The following is a 17,191-nucleotide window of genomic DNA, read 5'->3' as shown; positions in this document are numbered from 1 at the left end:
GATAGTCCAAGATTGGTGCTAGCTAGGGTCTGTGAAACCAGACGCTCATGATAAATGTGTAACTGACAACATTATTAATACTGAAGACTCTCATTGGTCACATTGAGATTACATTCTGGTAATAATTATTAGAATAAATTGCAAGCATCTGTAGCTTTTTTATGTTTTATTACAACATTAACACTGCCTTGACAGTAAGACTATAATACCCCAGGCCCACTTGAAAGCCTCTAGAATCCCTCCCTGCCGTGCCCCTCATTACAATATTCCTGGCATCTCAGTTTAGTAAAGGGTCCATCATGATAAATTGGATACAGTCTCTTTAATAATTCCGCTGTGTGGAATTTCTAATTCTTTCAGTGGGCGTATCTTTTCAGAGCTGCTGGCCAATCAGACATCTCTTTAGCATTCTGCAGCTGTGGAGCACATCAAGGCTGTTTTGTTTGCAGTGAAGTTTTTATTGCTGTTCAGCCCCCTGAGTTCCCTCCAGAGCCATTGGAGTGTGACAAGGAAGCTATGCAGGCACTACACAGCCTTCTCCCCAATCCAGGCTGCCTCTGCAAACATTAAGCACCTTCCAGCAAGCTACCAGCCTGCAGGTAGGGGGCTTCTTAAAGGGCCAGTCGAGGGTTAGGGTTGATTCTAAATGAGGGGGAATACTCTGGTTTGCAGCCTTCTGAATTGCACTGGAAAAAACAAGTTCTCCAAATGACAGACAGTGGCTTAACAACAGGTTGTTTAAAAAAGGGACTAGAAACCTACTGGAAATAAGAGGTGCAGTGCTATTTTTTTTTTTGTTCAAATCTTTGGTGTTTTAAAAAAAAAAACTGGAAAAGAGATAACAAATAGCAACCGGAGTGTAACACCACAAAGACACAGAACAGAGCAGAGCAGTGGATTTGCAAATCACCACTTTTCTCTGCAGCTGAACTTGAAGGAAGGTGGATTCCTAGTGGGGCTAATCCCAAGCACCTTTTTAAAACCGCGAGGATCAGAACCAAGACACAAAGAACAACATTCTGCTTCGAAAAGAAAGAAAATGGCCAACTCTGGTTTCCAGCTGCTGGGGTACTTCTTGGCACTTGGTGGGTGGATTGGCATTATCTCCACCACAGCCCTGCCCCAGTGGAAGCAGTCGTCCTACGCTGGCGATGCCATCATCACCGCGGTGGGTCTGTATGAAGGCCTGTGGATGTCTTGTGCTTCTCAGAGTACAGGGCAGGTGCAGTGCAAGGTGTACGACTCTCTGCTGTCGCTGGATGGTGAGTAGCAGTGATGAGGTGTTTGACATTCGCATGTATGAAATCATTCCACGAGACACGTATAGTTGTCTATCTGCCTGTCTTAAAATGTCACTGTTAAAGTCACACATTGGTTATCCAGCCCAAAATGGGTCAATGTTGGAATTATCCAGCAAGCTCATTACAATGAGCTGGATAACCTGTTATAACCATTAAGATTATCCATAACTAATAAACACTCTATAGTGCTGACTTTTTAAATTGAAAAAGACTTAGTCAAAATGTTTGCTGTTGCATTTATTAAGTTTCACTATTAAGAAATGCATTAGCCTATACAGGGTGATTCAAAAGACACTGGACGAATGGAAAACTATCAACAGTGTCTGTAACTTCTGTGTTTATCATTAATAAATATGTTCATTTCATCTGTCCAGTGAATAATCCTGTATATCCCACATATAGATGTGCGTTCAGTGGAAATATATTACTTTTCTGATAGTACTTTAAACATTTCCACACCATCTTGTAACTATATTTCTAAATGTGAGACTTTGAGAAAAACATCATCTTTAAAGAAAACCCCACACCCTGCCTATATCCCTTTAAACCCTCCCTTGCCTTGCTGCACAGAGTATCCCACAGGTGTAGAGCAGGCTCCTCATTGGCCAGTATCTGAAACTTCCAGTGTGGCGATGGATATTTATTTGTTTATTTGCTGATTGGAAGTTGTTGATGTCGGATAGAAAGAGAGAGGCGGTATTTTATATGTCTCAAAATATCCACAGCGATACTAGATTTACATTTAAAATATTCTGCACCTATGTATGCTACATAGAAGATATGCCGACATATGCAAGTGTATGCATATTCTGCAGTCACAAAAGAACCAGTTCATTCAATTTCCAGTCCTGAATTCCTCCTCTCACAACACCAGTTATTGCACTCCATTCAGTGCTGAAAGTGGAAGCTCTGTGTTCAGTCCCTGTTTATGATCCCTCAAAAGCTACCCACTCAAACAACCTGACAAATATATATTTTAATATAGTGGCTTTTTCTGTACTGACAATGCAGTACGAATTTACTACCATCTATTGCAGAAAGGAAAAACACACCCAATAAAGTTACTACACCAGACACAAAACAACTCAGACTTTAGTGGTTTGTAAGCTGTTTCTCATTTGTTTTAGAATCATAATTGTGTTCTTTCCTTTCAGGAACAAATGTGCTAATGACGATTTAATAGCTTAAATGGCCTTGAGAGGCGACTGACACCCTAATAAACCGGTTATTATTCAACACCTTATTTACAGTTAATTATTGGTGAGAGGTGTTACATTAACTGTGGTTTTGCATAACTTGATTGAAGGTAATGATATTCATTCACAGCATCCTGCAAAAGCTATTTATACAAAAGCGAGGTTAACTCTCTACAGGAAATGTAACTGAACCATAACAATGGACTGGTTTCAGAAGTGGAAAGTTGAAAGATGATTAAGACTGCATTCAGGCAGGGTCTGTTATGGAGGGGAATTGTGAGCAATGGTTACACAGAACAGAGAAGGTTCATACTTCAATATACAATAGACTGTGTGTGTGTGTGTGTGTGGATTCTGATATGTATCCCAATAGACTATATATATATATATATATAATATATATATAATATATATTCACCTGTCCTGTTTCTGATTAGCTGTGTTTCAATCCTGGTGCACATGTCCTGTTTCTGATCAGCTGTGTTTCAACCCTGATGCACCTATCCTGTTTCTGATCAGCTGTGTTTCAACCCTGGTGCACCTGTCCTGTTTCTGATCAGCTGTGTTTCAACCCTGGTGCACCTGTCCTGTTTCTGATCAGCTGTGTTTCAACCCTGGTGCACCTGTCCTGTTTCTGATCAGCTGTGTTTCAACCCTGGTGCACCTGTCCTGTTTCTGATCAGCTGTGTTTCAACCCTGGTGCACCTGTCCTGTTTCTGATCAGCTGTGTTTCAACCCTGGTGCACCTGTCCTGTTTCTGATCAGCTGTGTTTCAACCCTGGTGCACCTGTCCTGTTTCTGATCAGCTGTGTTTCAATCTTGGTGCACCTGTCCTGTTTCTGATTAGCTGTGTTTCAATCTTGGTGCACCTGTCCTGTTTCTGATTAGCTGTGTTATTGCTACCTTAGTGGAGCAACAAAGTCATTTAGGTGCACCTTTATTAACAGTAAACGTGCACGGTTATTTTGCAGTGTTCCCCATACTTTCCCCATGGTTATAGTATGCATTTACAATTACAATGGTTTACCATGCCTCAATGGAATTCACTATGCTTACCTAGGCTTAGTGTTCCACATTTTTGTTTTTTATCTTTAAAAAAATGAAATCGGTAAAAAAAAATTGTTTTTAATTGAAACATATGTAAAAATCAGGGGAAAAATCTCTGTATACACACTTTACACATGGAATATGATGCGTAGCAGTTCTGGTTTTTGATTAAGTTTTGGCGTGTATGATGAAGCAGAAGCCACATTTTCCTAAGTTAGCTGGTACTTTGCGAACTTTTGGGTAATCACTGTGCTGACGGAAATAGTATCTACAGGCAGTATGAACATGACATCAGCACAAAACAAGCCAGGTTTATACACCTTGAAGTCATAAAAAGAAAAGAAAATTGACAGAACTGGGGGGTGCAAGCCATTGGGAGACGCGTCACAAATCACACTAGACATTTCCATCAATGCATGCCATAAGTTTACCAACTAAAGCATCACGATTTTCCGTCAAATATTTACAATTAAGATTGTTGGCGTTAGGCTGTTTTTTATCTGATGGACAGTACTGTTGTACAAAGTCACCTCTGCAATAAACAGTGGCTGTCCAGCAAAGCACAGCTCTCTGATAAACTCATTAACACAGTCATTCTGTGCTCTCTTTTTATTAAAGCGCATGTAAAAGCAACATAAATGGATTGCTCGTCTCAGTGCAGTTTATTGTTTTAGCTTAATGTGTCGCTTATTTTTCAGCATGTTCTTTTATTGTCAGCGTGAACGTGTACCTCAGTGCAGCAGTATTTGTAAAGCTATGCATCCTCTGCCTCATATGAACCACTTCTGCTATTTTAAATTTTTATGTACTTCAAAAAATATATTTTCTTTTTAATAGTCATAAACTGATTTATGTTTTCTCCCCATTCCTCATCCACTAAAAATATTATATTTTAATGTAAGTATTTCAATTTAGGTTTTGATCAAGCTAGTTACTATGCCCAGCAATCAATAATCAGACTTTGATTGGCTAACATAATCACGTGATAATGTGCTTGTGAAGTGACAGAGAACCACATTTGAACGTTACTTGATTCTTTGACGTCTAAATGTCTGCTATATCCTAGCATACAGTGTAGAGCTGCTTATTACAATGTCAGAGTGAAAATAAAACAGCATTTTAATCAAAAGATTGTTTATTTCCTAGAAAATAGTACCTGGGAAATATTGAATAATATACAAAAATCAGGTATAAATCAGTAAAAACCAGTGTCCAATTAAAAAATAAATCCTGTAATTTTTTGGTAAAATTCTGAATAAACCAGAAATGCAGAACACTACCTATGCTTTCCCATGCTTTTATTACACTTTTTTTTTTACTATGGGAAACTTTTATAAGGGTGGATCCAACACAGAATAAATAATGATAACAATTCATATTTAACACCTGTCACCTGAACTACCATCCTGATCTATGATTCTATTAGCATACAGCAAACTTGTTGTTTGTCTAGTTTGCCGTCCTTCTGAAAATTCACTAAGCTGCTCGGATTTGAACTATATAGCTATTGTTTCCACTGTGCAAGAAACACAATTCTATACATAGACTATTGCTGTTCTTTGCATTACGATGTCATCATTGCATTTACATACTCAGCCCCCGACAAGCTGGCTTTGCTTGCACTTCATGGAGAGCTGTGATAAGGATACGATTTTGGCATGGAAGCCACGGAGGTCACGGAAATCGTGAAAATCGTGAATTTGAACAAAAGTCTGAAATCTTGGAAATGGATGTAAAAACACACTTGATTAGACACTGCCTTTAATTCCTTTAAGATGCAGTATATTATGCAGTGAAAATACATCTATGCGAGTGTCTGTGTATTGTTTGGTTGTGTGGCATACAGCATTTACGTGTAGCTATGTAGGTCAGTGAATTAGATTTATATTCGCTGAGCGAGCATGTAAATGAACAGCTCATATGTTACAGTAAACTCTCTGTTGTGATCTTCACATACACCCAGCGCTTATTAATTTATTTTTTTAAACAAAAAAATGGGCTTGCAACTTCAAAAAATATTAATGACATTTCTTGAAGCTTTTTTTTCATACAATGTAGCGCACGTACCCAAGTAGCCTGTTGAAAATAAATACTCACTTTCTCTAAAACTAAACATTGCTAAACAAAATACTTTAGCTTGCCCTTGGACATCTTTTTTTTTTTATTCCCTGCAAGCTGTAGGTAAAGCGAGAGGCTGATCTGTTTCTGCTCTTTTTTTCTGATCTTTGTGATGCCCTGCTTCTTGGACATGGTGCTGCCTGTGTGATTTGACCCTTCAACGCTCTATTCTTTTTTTTTCTTCTTTTTTTTTAAGGGGCAGTGCTTTGTAGGCTACTCAGAAACAACCAATTTAAACAGCTCCTTCTTATTATTGAAGAAAAAAAAATATATTGTTTCGTTATGAACACGGTAATAAAAACTATTATTTGACATTCTGATTTTTGTATATATATGCACAGTTACACCGGACGCGCACAGAGAAATAGGAGCACAGTTTATTTCAGACCCCATCTGTTTCGCTACGCGGTGTGAAAGCCTGCATCGTACAGTATTGTAAAAAAAAAAAAGAAAAAGAAAAAAATGAATGTTTGTGTTGGTGTGAAAGGGTTAAGTTTTGTACTATAAAGTAACATTTAAGCAATAGTCTTTATATTATTGTTTTGGGGGAACTATTTAAAAGCTCTTGCGTATGTTGATGTAGCCTAACCTATATTATTTGGTGGCCTTTCCATGACATTTCCGTGAATTCTTGTTTTTTTTCTCCGCAATTCGCTCATGAAATGTACTAAAAATCACTGTGACAGAATCGTATCCTTAGCTATGATGTCATCGCATTTGCAATCTAGTGTTTCTTCACTGAAACGGCCTGTTTCTTCCAACTGATTTGGATTAGCAAATAGAGTGATAGCTGAAAAGTATCTTAGAATCCATCCTTAACATTGCTGCTGTCCTAATAATGAGTGGCACAGTCTCATGTAGCACCCACTACCAGCACCAGTGGTCCGTTCACTTTCATTTTTGGCTTTACACAGTCTTGTACAATTTGTACTTCCAAGAATAATATCCTAAGTGACAGTACAATTTATACAAGTCCCCTTTCAGATTAACTTTAAAGTTGTCTGTAAATGCAAATAAACAAACAAATAAAAACTAATGTTAAACACCCACAGGTATGTTTTGAATTGGATCATGGAGATGTTTTTTCCAGTCTATGAAACATGCTTTCTCGATAGTTTTCGAACATTTGTAATTGAATTTTTGTTTGTTTTAGTATTTTCCGATTTCAGCACTATAGACTGTTTATATAGGATGATACATGAATAACTGAAGCTATCCTCTAAATGTATAGTTTAGACTAACTTTTTCAAGTAAACATTATTGTTGTGATACTACTGAAGGTAGGAGTGATGTAACACTCGCTTTTAAAGATGTCTTCCCTTCCCAGATGTGGGAAAGTCATGATTAGTTTATTCTCTGTTCTCTTTATCTCTCTTGTTTTCAGTTTTCCTCTCCATTCTCCCTTTGATTCATAAACTTTAATAACTACATTATTATTTCATACCTGTCAACATTGAGTTTTCAAAATATGGGAGCTTTTGTAAACTGAAATCTCATACCTGTTAACTTAAATACAAAATCAAGAGGGGGGGGGGGGGGGGGGGGGGTGTGGGGGGGGGTTGTGGCTAAGTATGTAAACTTGTCTAACGCACTGAATGAATGCCTGCCACAGGGCTCCCCTGGGTCCTAAACCCTGCTAGGTACAGACAAAGATTGCGGTAACCACACACCGGCCATGAATTTTGTAGACATTAAAGGTTTGCTGACATAAGGGGGTTTAACAGTAGAGTACGGGAAAAAATCTGTCCAGGGAGAAGGGTCCAAAATACGGGAGACTCCCGGTGATTACGGGAGAGTTGACAGGTGTGTTATTTGACGATTATTGTTCTATAGTCTGAATTTATTTCAATTTAAAAATAAAACTGTGAAACTATATTCAAAGTGCTTAATACAGTATGGGGATTTATTTATTTTCTACAAATTAATATTCGCCTCTTGAGACAAAAATCATACTGCTAAATGAGATTCTGTGTACAATTAAGTCCCTATTATTAACAAGGTGCTTGGATATTAATGGACAATCACAAATAAATAATGTTTAATACATTTAAACAATACAGTTCTGACCCAACCCTTATAAAAGTTTACTATGGTAAATTTGCACAGGGATTGTGCAGATTTTCCATGCTTTCCACATTGTTTTCCCATAGTATACTATTATAGTACCTATAATACTGTGCATTTACAATGTTATTTTTTAATATGCTTTACCATGCCTCACTGGTAAACCATGCTTTCACTGGGCTTTATTGTATCTTGCTATGCTTTCACTATGGTAAACTTTTATAACGGAATCGCTGTGGAATTGTGCATTGTCCCTTTAGCAGGCTCTGTAAGCAGGGAACACAGCGTCCCATTGTGAAGCACCCTCCTAATCGTATCTGTATGAAAGACCTCAATACTCCTACAGCATGCATGAGTGCTGAGGTCGGTCTCAACCATGTGGGTTACAGAGGAATTCCAAGAAAGGACACGAAACCTTGCATTGAGCCAGAGCATCGCTAGCAGGGGATTGAAATAAAAAATAATCTGAACCACCCCCCAGGACTTCCCAGCAATTAAACATAAAATACCCAGAATTACAATTTTCATATGAAACAATGTCTTCCAGATTTCTAATGACCATGTTTGTCATTGGAATTTATCCAGTTTCTTGTATCCTTAGGCTTGCTCCTTTTCATCGTTTATTTTTCACATTACTGTTTGCTTATCTTCATGTTTTTGGGTAAAGTAATGGGAGGTTTGATATTAAAATGACTGGGAGTCCAGCTCACACCACCATTCAACCTCCTTTACAATGATGGCGTTAGTGCTGTTCTTCATGCCAATTTCATATAAGGTTTTGTATCCGGACATATATAGAGATAGATGTTTTTATTTCTACCATATTTCAGATTACACAGAAGCATTAAAATGCGTGTGTTCATTGAGACTTGAGATTGAGTAGGATTTCCCAGCCTCTTTGATAACAGGGACCAACTCCGGGGTAGATGTACTATAGTGTTAGCGACTTTTAGGGACTTCTTTGCGGCAGCAGTTTTTCTTTGAGGTTCAGCCAGATGAATATGTAATTATGGGCGTTGCTGAATAAATTTGCAAAAACGGGTGGAGATGACAATGAGGGTTCTCAAATATTACTCTTGTTCTCAAGTTACCTGTAGCCTACAGACTAAAGTGAAAAAAAAGTGAGCTAGGTATTAATTTTTATAGTACTAATGTACAATGTCCTATTGTTAGTGACTCTGCATATAATGCTCACTTCACAGCCTACCTCTGTAAAGTGCTTGTGAGGGTGGTCCACTATGAAAGGCGCTATATAAAAATAAAGGTATTATTATTATTATACTGTATAGACCTACTGTACAGATTTTTTTTTTTACATACTGTAACGTGTAGCCAACCCAAAACACATCTTTTCATGAACAAATGTTCTCTTAGTACACACGACAAAATGTGTACTTTGTGAATTGAAACAACGGAAATGCAAATTGCGGTATGTTTGTGCTGTGACTGGCCAATCTTAGTACATCTACCGCTAAGTGTCTTCCTATAACCTGGCAGACCACTTGTAAAGATAGCACCACTACAGTGTAAAGCTTATAGGGTTGAAGCTTGTGATTGTGTGCTTTGCAAGTTCAACGCAGCCGCTGCGTTCTGTGGTTCAGAGTCTGAATAGAGCTTGTGATTGTGTTCTTTGCAAGTTCAACGTAGCCGCTGCGTTCTGTGGTTCAGAGTCTGAATAGAGCTTGTGATTGTGTGCTTTGCAAGTTCAACGCAGCCGCTGCGTTCTGTGGTTCAGAGTCTGAATAGAGCTTGTGATTGTGTGCTTTGCAAGTTCAACGCAGCCGCTGCGTTCTGTGGTTCAGAGTCTGAATAGAGCTTGTGATTGTGTGCTTTGCAAGTTCAACGTAGCCGCTGCGTTCTGTGGTTCAGAGTCTGAATAGAGCTTGTGATTGTGTGCTTTGCAAGTTCAACGCAGCCGCTGCGTTCTGTGGTTCAGAGTCTGAATAGAGCTTGTGATTGTGTGCTTTGCAAGTTCAACGCAGCCGCCGCTCTCTGTTCCAGTTCATATCCAGACGTGCCGGGCGCTGATGGTGGTGTCTGTGCTGATGGGCTTCCTCGCGATCATCGTCAGCGTCGTGGGAATGAAGTGCACTAAAGTGGGGGACAACAACCCTGTCACGAAGAGCAGGATTGCTGTCTCCGGAGGGGTCCTCTTCCTGCTTGCAGGTAACACTCTTGTAGACTTGTTTCATTTAACTGGGGTTCATTATAATGAAGCAGAAAGGAGGAAGTTCAACTGCCGGCACTGCCTGGCTAGAGCCAGCCTCTCCAGGTGGTTTAATCGTCTTCCCCACAGCATGGTCCCTTATAAAAGTGTGCCGTAGTAAAAGAATAGCAAAGTATAAGAAAGCTTGGTTTACAGGGATGCATATTAAAATAGTATCGTATAACTATCGGAAAAGCATAGGAAAACTGTTAACTTACTGTAGTAAAGCTTTATATCGGGCTACACTTACCCCTAAGCAACACTATTATATTATATCTAGGCAACAAATTACCCCAGGGAAGAACTCCACAGGGAATTGACCAGTTAATTGACCCTCGATAAATCAATTAGCACCTGCCTACCTTCCACACCTGTCTCATTAGAAAGGGGGTTTTAACCCCCAGCCATGCCATATCTAGCACAAACTGAAATGTGAACAAACTTCATTTAAAAAGAAACAAAATCCACTATTTACACGTGGGACAAAAAGTGTAACTAAGCATGCAAACAGCACGTTGGCAATATAAACTCTGAGATGTTCCGGTGCAATTCACTTCTCAGTGTTCTGTGATGGATTGATTCCTTTTTGATTCTGGTGTCTTCGTTGGCCCTACAGGATTGTGCACACTGATCTCTGTGTCCTGGTATGCAACACAAGTCTCCCATCAGTTCTTTAACCCAAACACACCTGTCAATGCCAGGTAAGGGGCTATTTATGTATTTCTCTTTCAATTGAAATTTCATGAATTACAGCTTTACACATGCAGTTCAGAGCAATGTTAATTCAGTGTTCCCTGTTATAAGACAGCCCTTTGTACCACAGAACCAGTTTAAAGGGGGCTTCCAGTTAAAGGAGGGCAAAGTAATGTAACAACTGTAATGATTCTAACCTCCAATATAGTGTGAATGACCCTTCTCGTATTCCTGTTTTGTGTCCCTTCATCCAGGTATGAGTTTGGCTCTGCTCTGTTTGTTGGTTGGGCGGCCGCCAGTCTCACCATGCTGGGAGGGTCATTTCTCTGCTGCTCTTGTCCTAACGAGGAGAGAAGAGGGCAACAGTATTACAGGCAATCCCAGACATCCACAGCCAGGGAGTACGTGTAAATAATACTACAACAAACACTAAGCATAGAGACTGGACTTGCACTAAGACATTCCCGAGTCCCCTTTTCCCTAGATTACATCCCTGCTTTCTTTTTACTGTATTATTTCTATTCTGGAAGTTACTGCTGGAAAATCAATGACAATCATCTTGTCACATACAATATACTGAGTGGCCCTTGCACTGTAATTAAAAGGCATGCAGATCATTTGAATGTTACTTTCCCTGTCAAAAACACTGACATCCTATCTACGAATAAGCAGTTTATTGTTTACAGTAAGTAAGTGCTTTAGTTCTGCATTTCTACGTCCAGATTTCTGAGCCCTGGTGGCTGCCGCACAGATAAACAGTGGTGTACATGCCATGGGGAAAAGGAGACGATAAGAACTTGTAATGTAAAAAACCTAATCAAATAAGCTGATGTTTCAGCAGAGATCTGAAAACCTTAGTGTGTTCTTGGTTTGACCATTCTAAATAACATCTTAAGAATTATTTCAATGGGATCCTATTATAAATGATATGAGTGGTGCTCTATTGCATCTTACTGGTAACGTAAATTAGATCCAGATTGTAGTACGATGATCCAAAGTAGGTTTGGTAAACGTGCTTGGGGTTTACTGAGCCTAGATACACGTCACAAACATCTAGTCAGTACAATGCTTTCAATTGACAAATGAAACCCAAGCATAGCAGCGTACCAGCTAGTGTCTTCACTATAAAGGGGAAAGCTCCTTCTGAAGGGCTTGATTTCCATGTAGGGTGAACAAAACATGTAATGTTAACATTATACAAAATACGTTGTATCCAACTCAATTAGTCTTAACTGGTCTTAAACATGCACCTGGTGTATGCTACGAGTAATACAATCCAATACTAAGTCAAATATGTGGAACTCTTCTGCCTATCAAAGCTACCCAGCAGCTCAGGAATAAATAGATGTCTGGGTCTGACACATTCATAGCCATTCACTCCAGTGTCCTATGCATGCTGTGCATTAGAACAGAGAGCAGTGCATAGAGTATACAGTTTCATCAAGACTGCATTTTAAATGTAATATGGTGCCCTACAGTAAGTGCTTTCTAAATCTTTTATGCATTGACCAGGCTGTCCAACAGATAGCTCTTGAGCCCTATATGTCTCACTGTGCTCCCCAGTATATGGGCCTTTAGATTTAGAGGTGGACTGTCCCATTCAAGGCTCTTGGTGGACTGAAAAGACTACAAGGGCAATTTGCAGTCTTTGGCAGAAGCCAAAGAAGTACAGCCAGCATGCAGCCTAACTGCTGTTGTGTTTAAACAGGACCCACGCTCAAGGCGTGCAATCATTGAAGCTGTCCTTTCCAGACTGGGTTATCTGATGTTATCTTCTCTATCTCTATTTACTCAGCTATTTAGTTTTAGTAAATGAAATCAATATTATGTTGCAATCCTTCCTTTATATACATATTATTGTGGATTCTTGTATTTGAACTAGATTTGTTTAACGCATTGTAAATTATTGAATGTGTTTCAGCTTCATGTTTCTTAGTTGTTATTGTGTAAAAGGTACCATTGACTTTATTTTAGAATCCTATTTGAGATGTTTAAATGTATTTAAGCAGTGTGAACTAAATCTGCATTCTAATGCCCATGACCACAGTTTGCACTAACAGCCTTAAATCTGCCTTTCATTACGAGAGGGGTATTCTTTGTTTAAATCTGACAGAGAATTCTCACATACTCTCTGGGTTTGAAATACATTCCAGGAATCCTAGTAGCTTCCAAAGGAACTATTAAAGACTATACAGTCACATTTATTTTTTATTATTGTTTCTTGGTTTTCAAAGCAACTAACAATAGTTTGGGTATCATGGAAAAATGCCCTACACAAAAGAACAAAAAGATCATTCGATATACAAAAGCTATTGTCTTTCCTTGTGGGGCAGAAGGGCCAGTTTTGTCCACCGCTAGTTTGTAACAACGATCCTTCCAGAAACTTCCATCATGTACATAACTAATCCTTTCAACCTTTCTTTCAAACTAAGGGCTTTCCTCGACTGACAGCATGTTCCACTGTCTCCTGATGCTGCTTCCACTAAAACAATGGCAAGGTCTTCCTACTGCTAACGTTCCTCTCCTGAATGTCTCTTCTCTTTCTGATCTAGGGCTGAGTTGTTGAGTGAAACTAGTTTTCCTGACTGAGCAAACCCTGCCTCTTTTGAAGATTATTCAAGTTCCACTTAATTTTTCCATTTCCTTGTTCCTTCCTAGATGCAAAATTTGGACCCTTATTACTTCACTATAGTATAAAATCACATAGATGTTTCTATCTGCATCTGATAATATCAAAACCTGTGAAAGAATATGGACTCTGATAGATAATAAACGGACAATGTCTGAACATGTAACGAACAGTCTAATTGACATTGTGATAACAATATTGTATGCTGTAAATAATGCCTAAAAATAATGTTATGTTGCCAGTATTATTACTTTTGGTTATGTTTTAAGTAACTGGTAGTCTAATTTGTTTTAATACATGTATACTTACTTAAACATTTCTTTTCTTTTAAATTGCAGAACAAATGTAAAAATGTCTCCACCAGAGAAAGGGGAGCAGTACTTGTAGTTTGGATAATGCCCAGCCATTGGTCACATGCTGTTTAGTTTTTGCAACAGACAAGACTCTTTGAGGCAAATGTAAAGCTAAATTTGTTATACCAAATACATTTTTTAAAAAATGCCTACCGCTGTAAAACACCTACATGTAAAATCTAATTCTTGCTATAAGCCTTTTCCTTTCATGAGTATGCACAGAGAAGCAAATCATGTGTGAATCATTGTGATTCCCATTCAAATCCGATTAGGGCTAGTGCCACCGAGCTTCCTAAAGATAGAATGGAAAAGGTTTAAAATGAAGGAGTGTCCTCTTACCCAATTTCATTCATGTAACTGGTTTCTAATACTTGCTCTGTACAGTATCTGTTTTTCATCACATCACTGAAATGTATTTCAACACGTTTACGATCAGCAAGGTCCATAGCCACAGCTGAGCTGCTGAAGCCCATTCCAAGTAACTGTAGTTCATGAACCTGCAGGGGCTATGTGCTGCTTTAGTGTGAGTCTAGCAGCTAGGGAGTGACACTCTCACTTGCAAGGCCTGTGTGCGCTTCCCTGCTGACAATGATTGGTGAGTTATTTCCTGCTGTTAACAAGAGGCACTGAGTACTGAATCTCAAAGAACACTTTTGAAAATAGGTTACCTAACTCTCTAACCTTTATTCTCACATCGACAATGCAAAACTCCCGAGCTGGAAACTCAACTAAGTCTTCGGCAGCTAGGCTTGGGGCTATGAACTTGCCACGCTTAAATATTTTAAACACCACTTTCAAACATATGATAAAGACAGAAACAAATCAAGAATAGGAAACCACATACCATGAATGATATTTGGGTAAGAGAATAATCCATTTTGAGAAATGCTTTCCAGTCTGCCTTTAATGCATTTATCTGGGGAGTCAAAGCTGCTATTTACTGTACACCCCCAACACATTTCCATTTTAGTCACATCTGTCAGCATTTTTGTTGTACGTTAATAGGAGTATCCTTATAAATGTCTGCTATGGTAAAATGGTGGTAAATAGAAGCGATGGATGGTAAATGCATGCTAAAAGCATGTATACAAACATGTAGCATGGGAAAGTGTGTGGCATAATAACGCATGCAAATGTACTGAAGCAAACTTTAATAAGGTGTGAATTGTTGTCATTTTAAAATACATGTACGGTAGTAACATATAAAATAACAGCAGCTAAATCCACTGTATATATATGATAAGGGTAACAGTGGTGGTTTAGATGCCATTATGTATTCACTGTGTCACAGAAGAGCCAAAGTGCTTTCTGACCCTGAGCAATATAAACTAACACTAGCACTAATTCCCTGGAAACCCCAGGATGTCATATTTAAGAAAGCAAATGTGAGTCAATGGGAGAGTTCCAGGGGATCATTTGATTTGGGAAATTATTATATAGTATATACTGCACTTTAAAAACCACTGGGGCAGAGCAACATTTCCCTCTACTTAATGCACCATAAAAATAAAATAATGCAGCAGGAAACAGTCCATCTTTATGGCCAGTAGGGATATACTGATTTACAAGCAGTTCTTTATCATCAATTCAAATGGACTAATTCTGCAACCAAGCCCAATTATTATAATTGTTTTTAAAAGTTTGCATTATAAATGTCCCCTTTATCTTCACCAATAAGCTTCTCTAAAGAGTTGAAAATCGTAAAGTCAAATATTAGTGAGAGATGTTTCACCCAAAACCACTGTGTTTTTTACCTGGTTAAATAAGCAATGATTATTCTGTTAAAGACAACAACTTAGATATCCACTGGAACAAGTTATTAGAGAAAAATGGGATGTCACAGGGGCGGAAAAGGATCTCATAGGAGAAAACAGCGAGAAAAGACCCAAAACAAAATAGCACAATACTGGAAACTGTGCAAAAAAAGTTCAGTTGTCTTTAAAATCCTAAACAGGTCTTAAAAAAACAGTACCGGTATACAACATAATAATTTCCCCTTAAACAGCGTAGGTAATGTATTATTGTAATTTCATGGTATTTTATATTGCCTCATATTATCAGCGCTTTCTTTTTGTGAGATTTTTGATCTCTCAAAACACGTCACAGTTTGTGAGAAAGAGGACACCATTTTACATTTTGTAATTTACAAACATTCCTGTCAATGAGCAATAGCTTCAGAGCATTTAAGAGAGCTGGAATCAACCCCAGTGGAAACAATACAATGTGAAGATTAATCTATGACAGGATTCCTCTTCTGTTAAGGGTTTTGAGTTTATGTGAATAGCCATACATCTCGAAAATTAGGGAATTCCAGAAAAAAAAACAAACACAAGGATGGAATTCAAGGATGGTTTCAAATGACTGACAAGCCAGTGATCCCTCTGCTTCCCTGCCCTTTCACCACTGTCTCCAACGCTGTTCCCTCAAGACCCAACTAACTACCCCCTCCCCAACCCCCTTGCTTAGTGCAATTGAACATATCGACATGGGACAGTGGATCGTGTTTGAGAATAATGGTGTAGCCCAGAAAAGTGACATAACCGTGTTTCTCATGTAACCGAGTTCTCCAACAAGAACCACTGTGGCAAGCTGATACACCTTGTTCTTCGCATTTACTGTGTGGTTATTCTCCTTTCTCCCCCTATTATATGATGCCCCTCCTCCCCTCAGGAGTCCTCCCCACACCCTGCCCAGTGGAGACACCAGCTGAGAGGAGCAGCTCTGGTTCCTTTCCAGTTGTAGCTGTCAGAAGCTGCTCCCGGTCCAGCACACAGTTTTGGCTTAACCAGTGCAGGACACATCTCAAGTTGTGCTTTTATTACTGTACCTGTCATTGAGAAAGATGGCCTATAACTAGAATGCACAAACTCCACATATTCTCATTTTTTTATTTGAAATATCATGCTTGGAGCTGGCTTAATTCATGGCAGCAGTGGAATCTCTTTTCAGAATTGTCTTTTAAATTATTTACTTTATCCAACAGACGTCACAGAGGTGCATGAGTGTGCACCATTTTGCGAGAATATGACAGGATATTGCATTTAACATACTGTAAAATCTAAGTAGACAGACTGTTTAGCTAAAGCGTTTGTCAGTGTATAAAAACAATTATAATATTCAGAAATGCCATTCTCAAATGCAAAATATTTGTGTACACCGTAAAGAAGAAAAGACAATGTTTTCTATGTGGTAATTATACTAACCCTATAGTAATAACTTCTTTGTGTCAGAACTGGTCTGGGAGGAAACTAAAGGTTTTGCTTTTGTCATACCTTTGTTATGTGTAGTTTATTAGTACTGTAATTATACTGTTACTGTAGTTAGGATTATTTCTATGAATGTTTGCTTCAATGCAAGTATCACAACATTGTAGTCCCCACACTGACAGCAAAACCTTGTAACAAACATGTTGCTATAGTGTAAATACAGTGTGGGTATTTTAAGATGCATTCAGTAAATTTGTTAGGGAAGAAGGGGGTCATCTTTCTTAAGTGGTGTATGTTGTTTTAAACAATTTACTAAAAAAAACAGTGTGTTCTTTTCTTTTCCAGATGTGCCTTAATGATTTATATTATTGTATTATG

At 38.5% G+C, this 17,191-nt stretch overlaps 1 protein-coding gene across 3 annotated transcripts; it reads left to right on the top strand.

Moving 5' to 3' along the window:
• The first annotated feature begins 441 nt into the window (after positions 1–441).
• Positions 442–17,191, top strand: LOC121329083 (claudin-19-like). 3 transcript variants are annotated; one of them, XM_041274402.1, is made up of 5 exons: positions 442–1,262; positions 9,728–9,892; positions 10,549–10,633; positions 10,880–11,026; positions 16,278–17,191. In XM_041274402.1, exons 1-5 carry the CDS (start codon positions 1,040–1,042, stop codon positions 16,315–16,317), a joined length of 660 nt encoding a protein of 219 aa, XP_041130336.1. In that variant the 5' UTR covers positions 442–1,039; the 3' UTR covers positions 16,318–17,191. The 3 variants fall into 3 exon arrangements, with proteins under 3 accessions (XP_041130336.1, XP_041130335.1, XP_041130337.1); XM_041274401.1 differs by lacking the exon at positions 16,278–17,191 and adding an exon at positions 13,593–13,746; XM_041274403.1 differs by lacking the exon at positions 16,278–17,191 and adding an exon at positions 13,178–13,746.

The sequence above is a fragment of the Polyodon spathula genome, chromosome 16, assembly GCF_017654505.1.
Source record: "Polyodon spathula isolate WHYD16114869_AA chromosome 16, ASM1765450v1, whole genome shotgun sequence".
NCBI classification, from domain to species: domain Eukaryota; kingdom Metazoa; phylum Chordata; class Actinopteri; order Acipenseriformes; family Polyodontidae; genus Polyodon; species Polyodon spathula.
The sequence above is the reverse complement of the archived record's forward strand: the minus strand, read 5'-3'. Positions and strand labels throughout refer to the sequence as shown.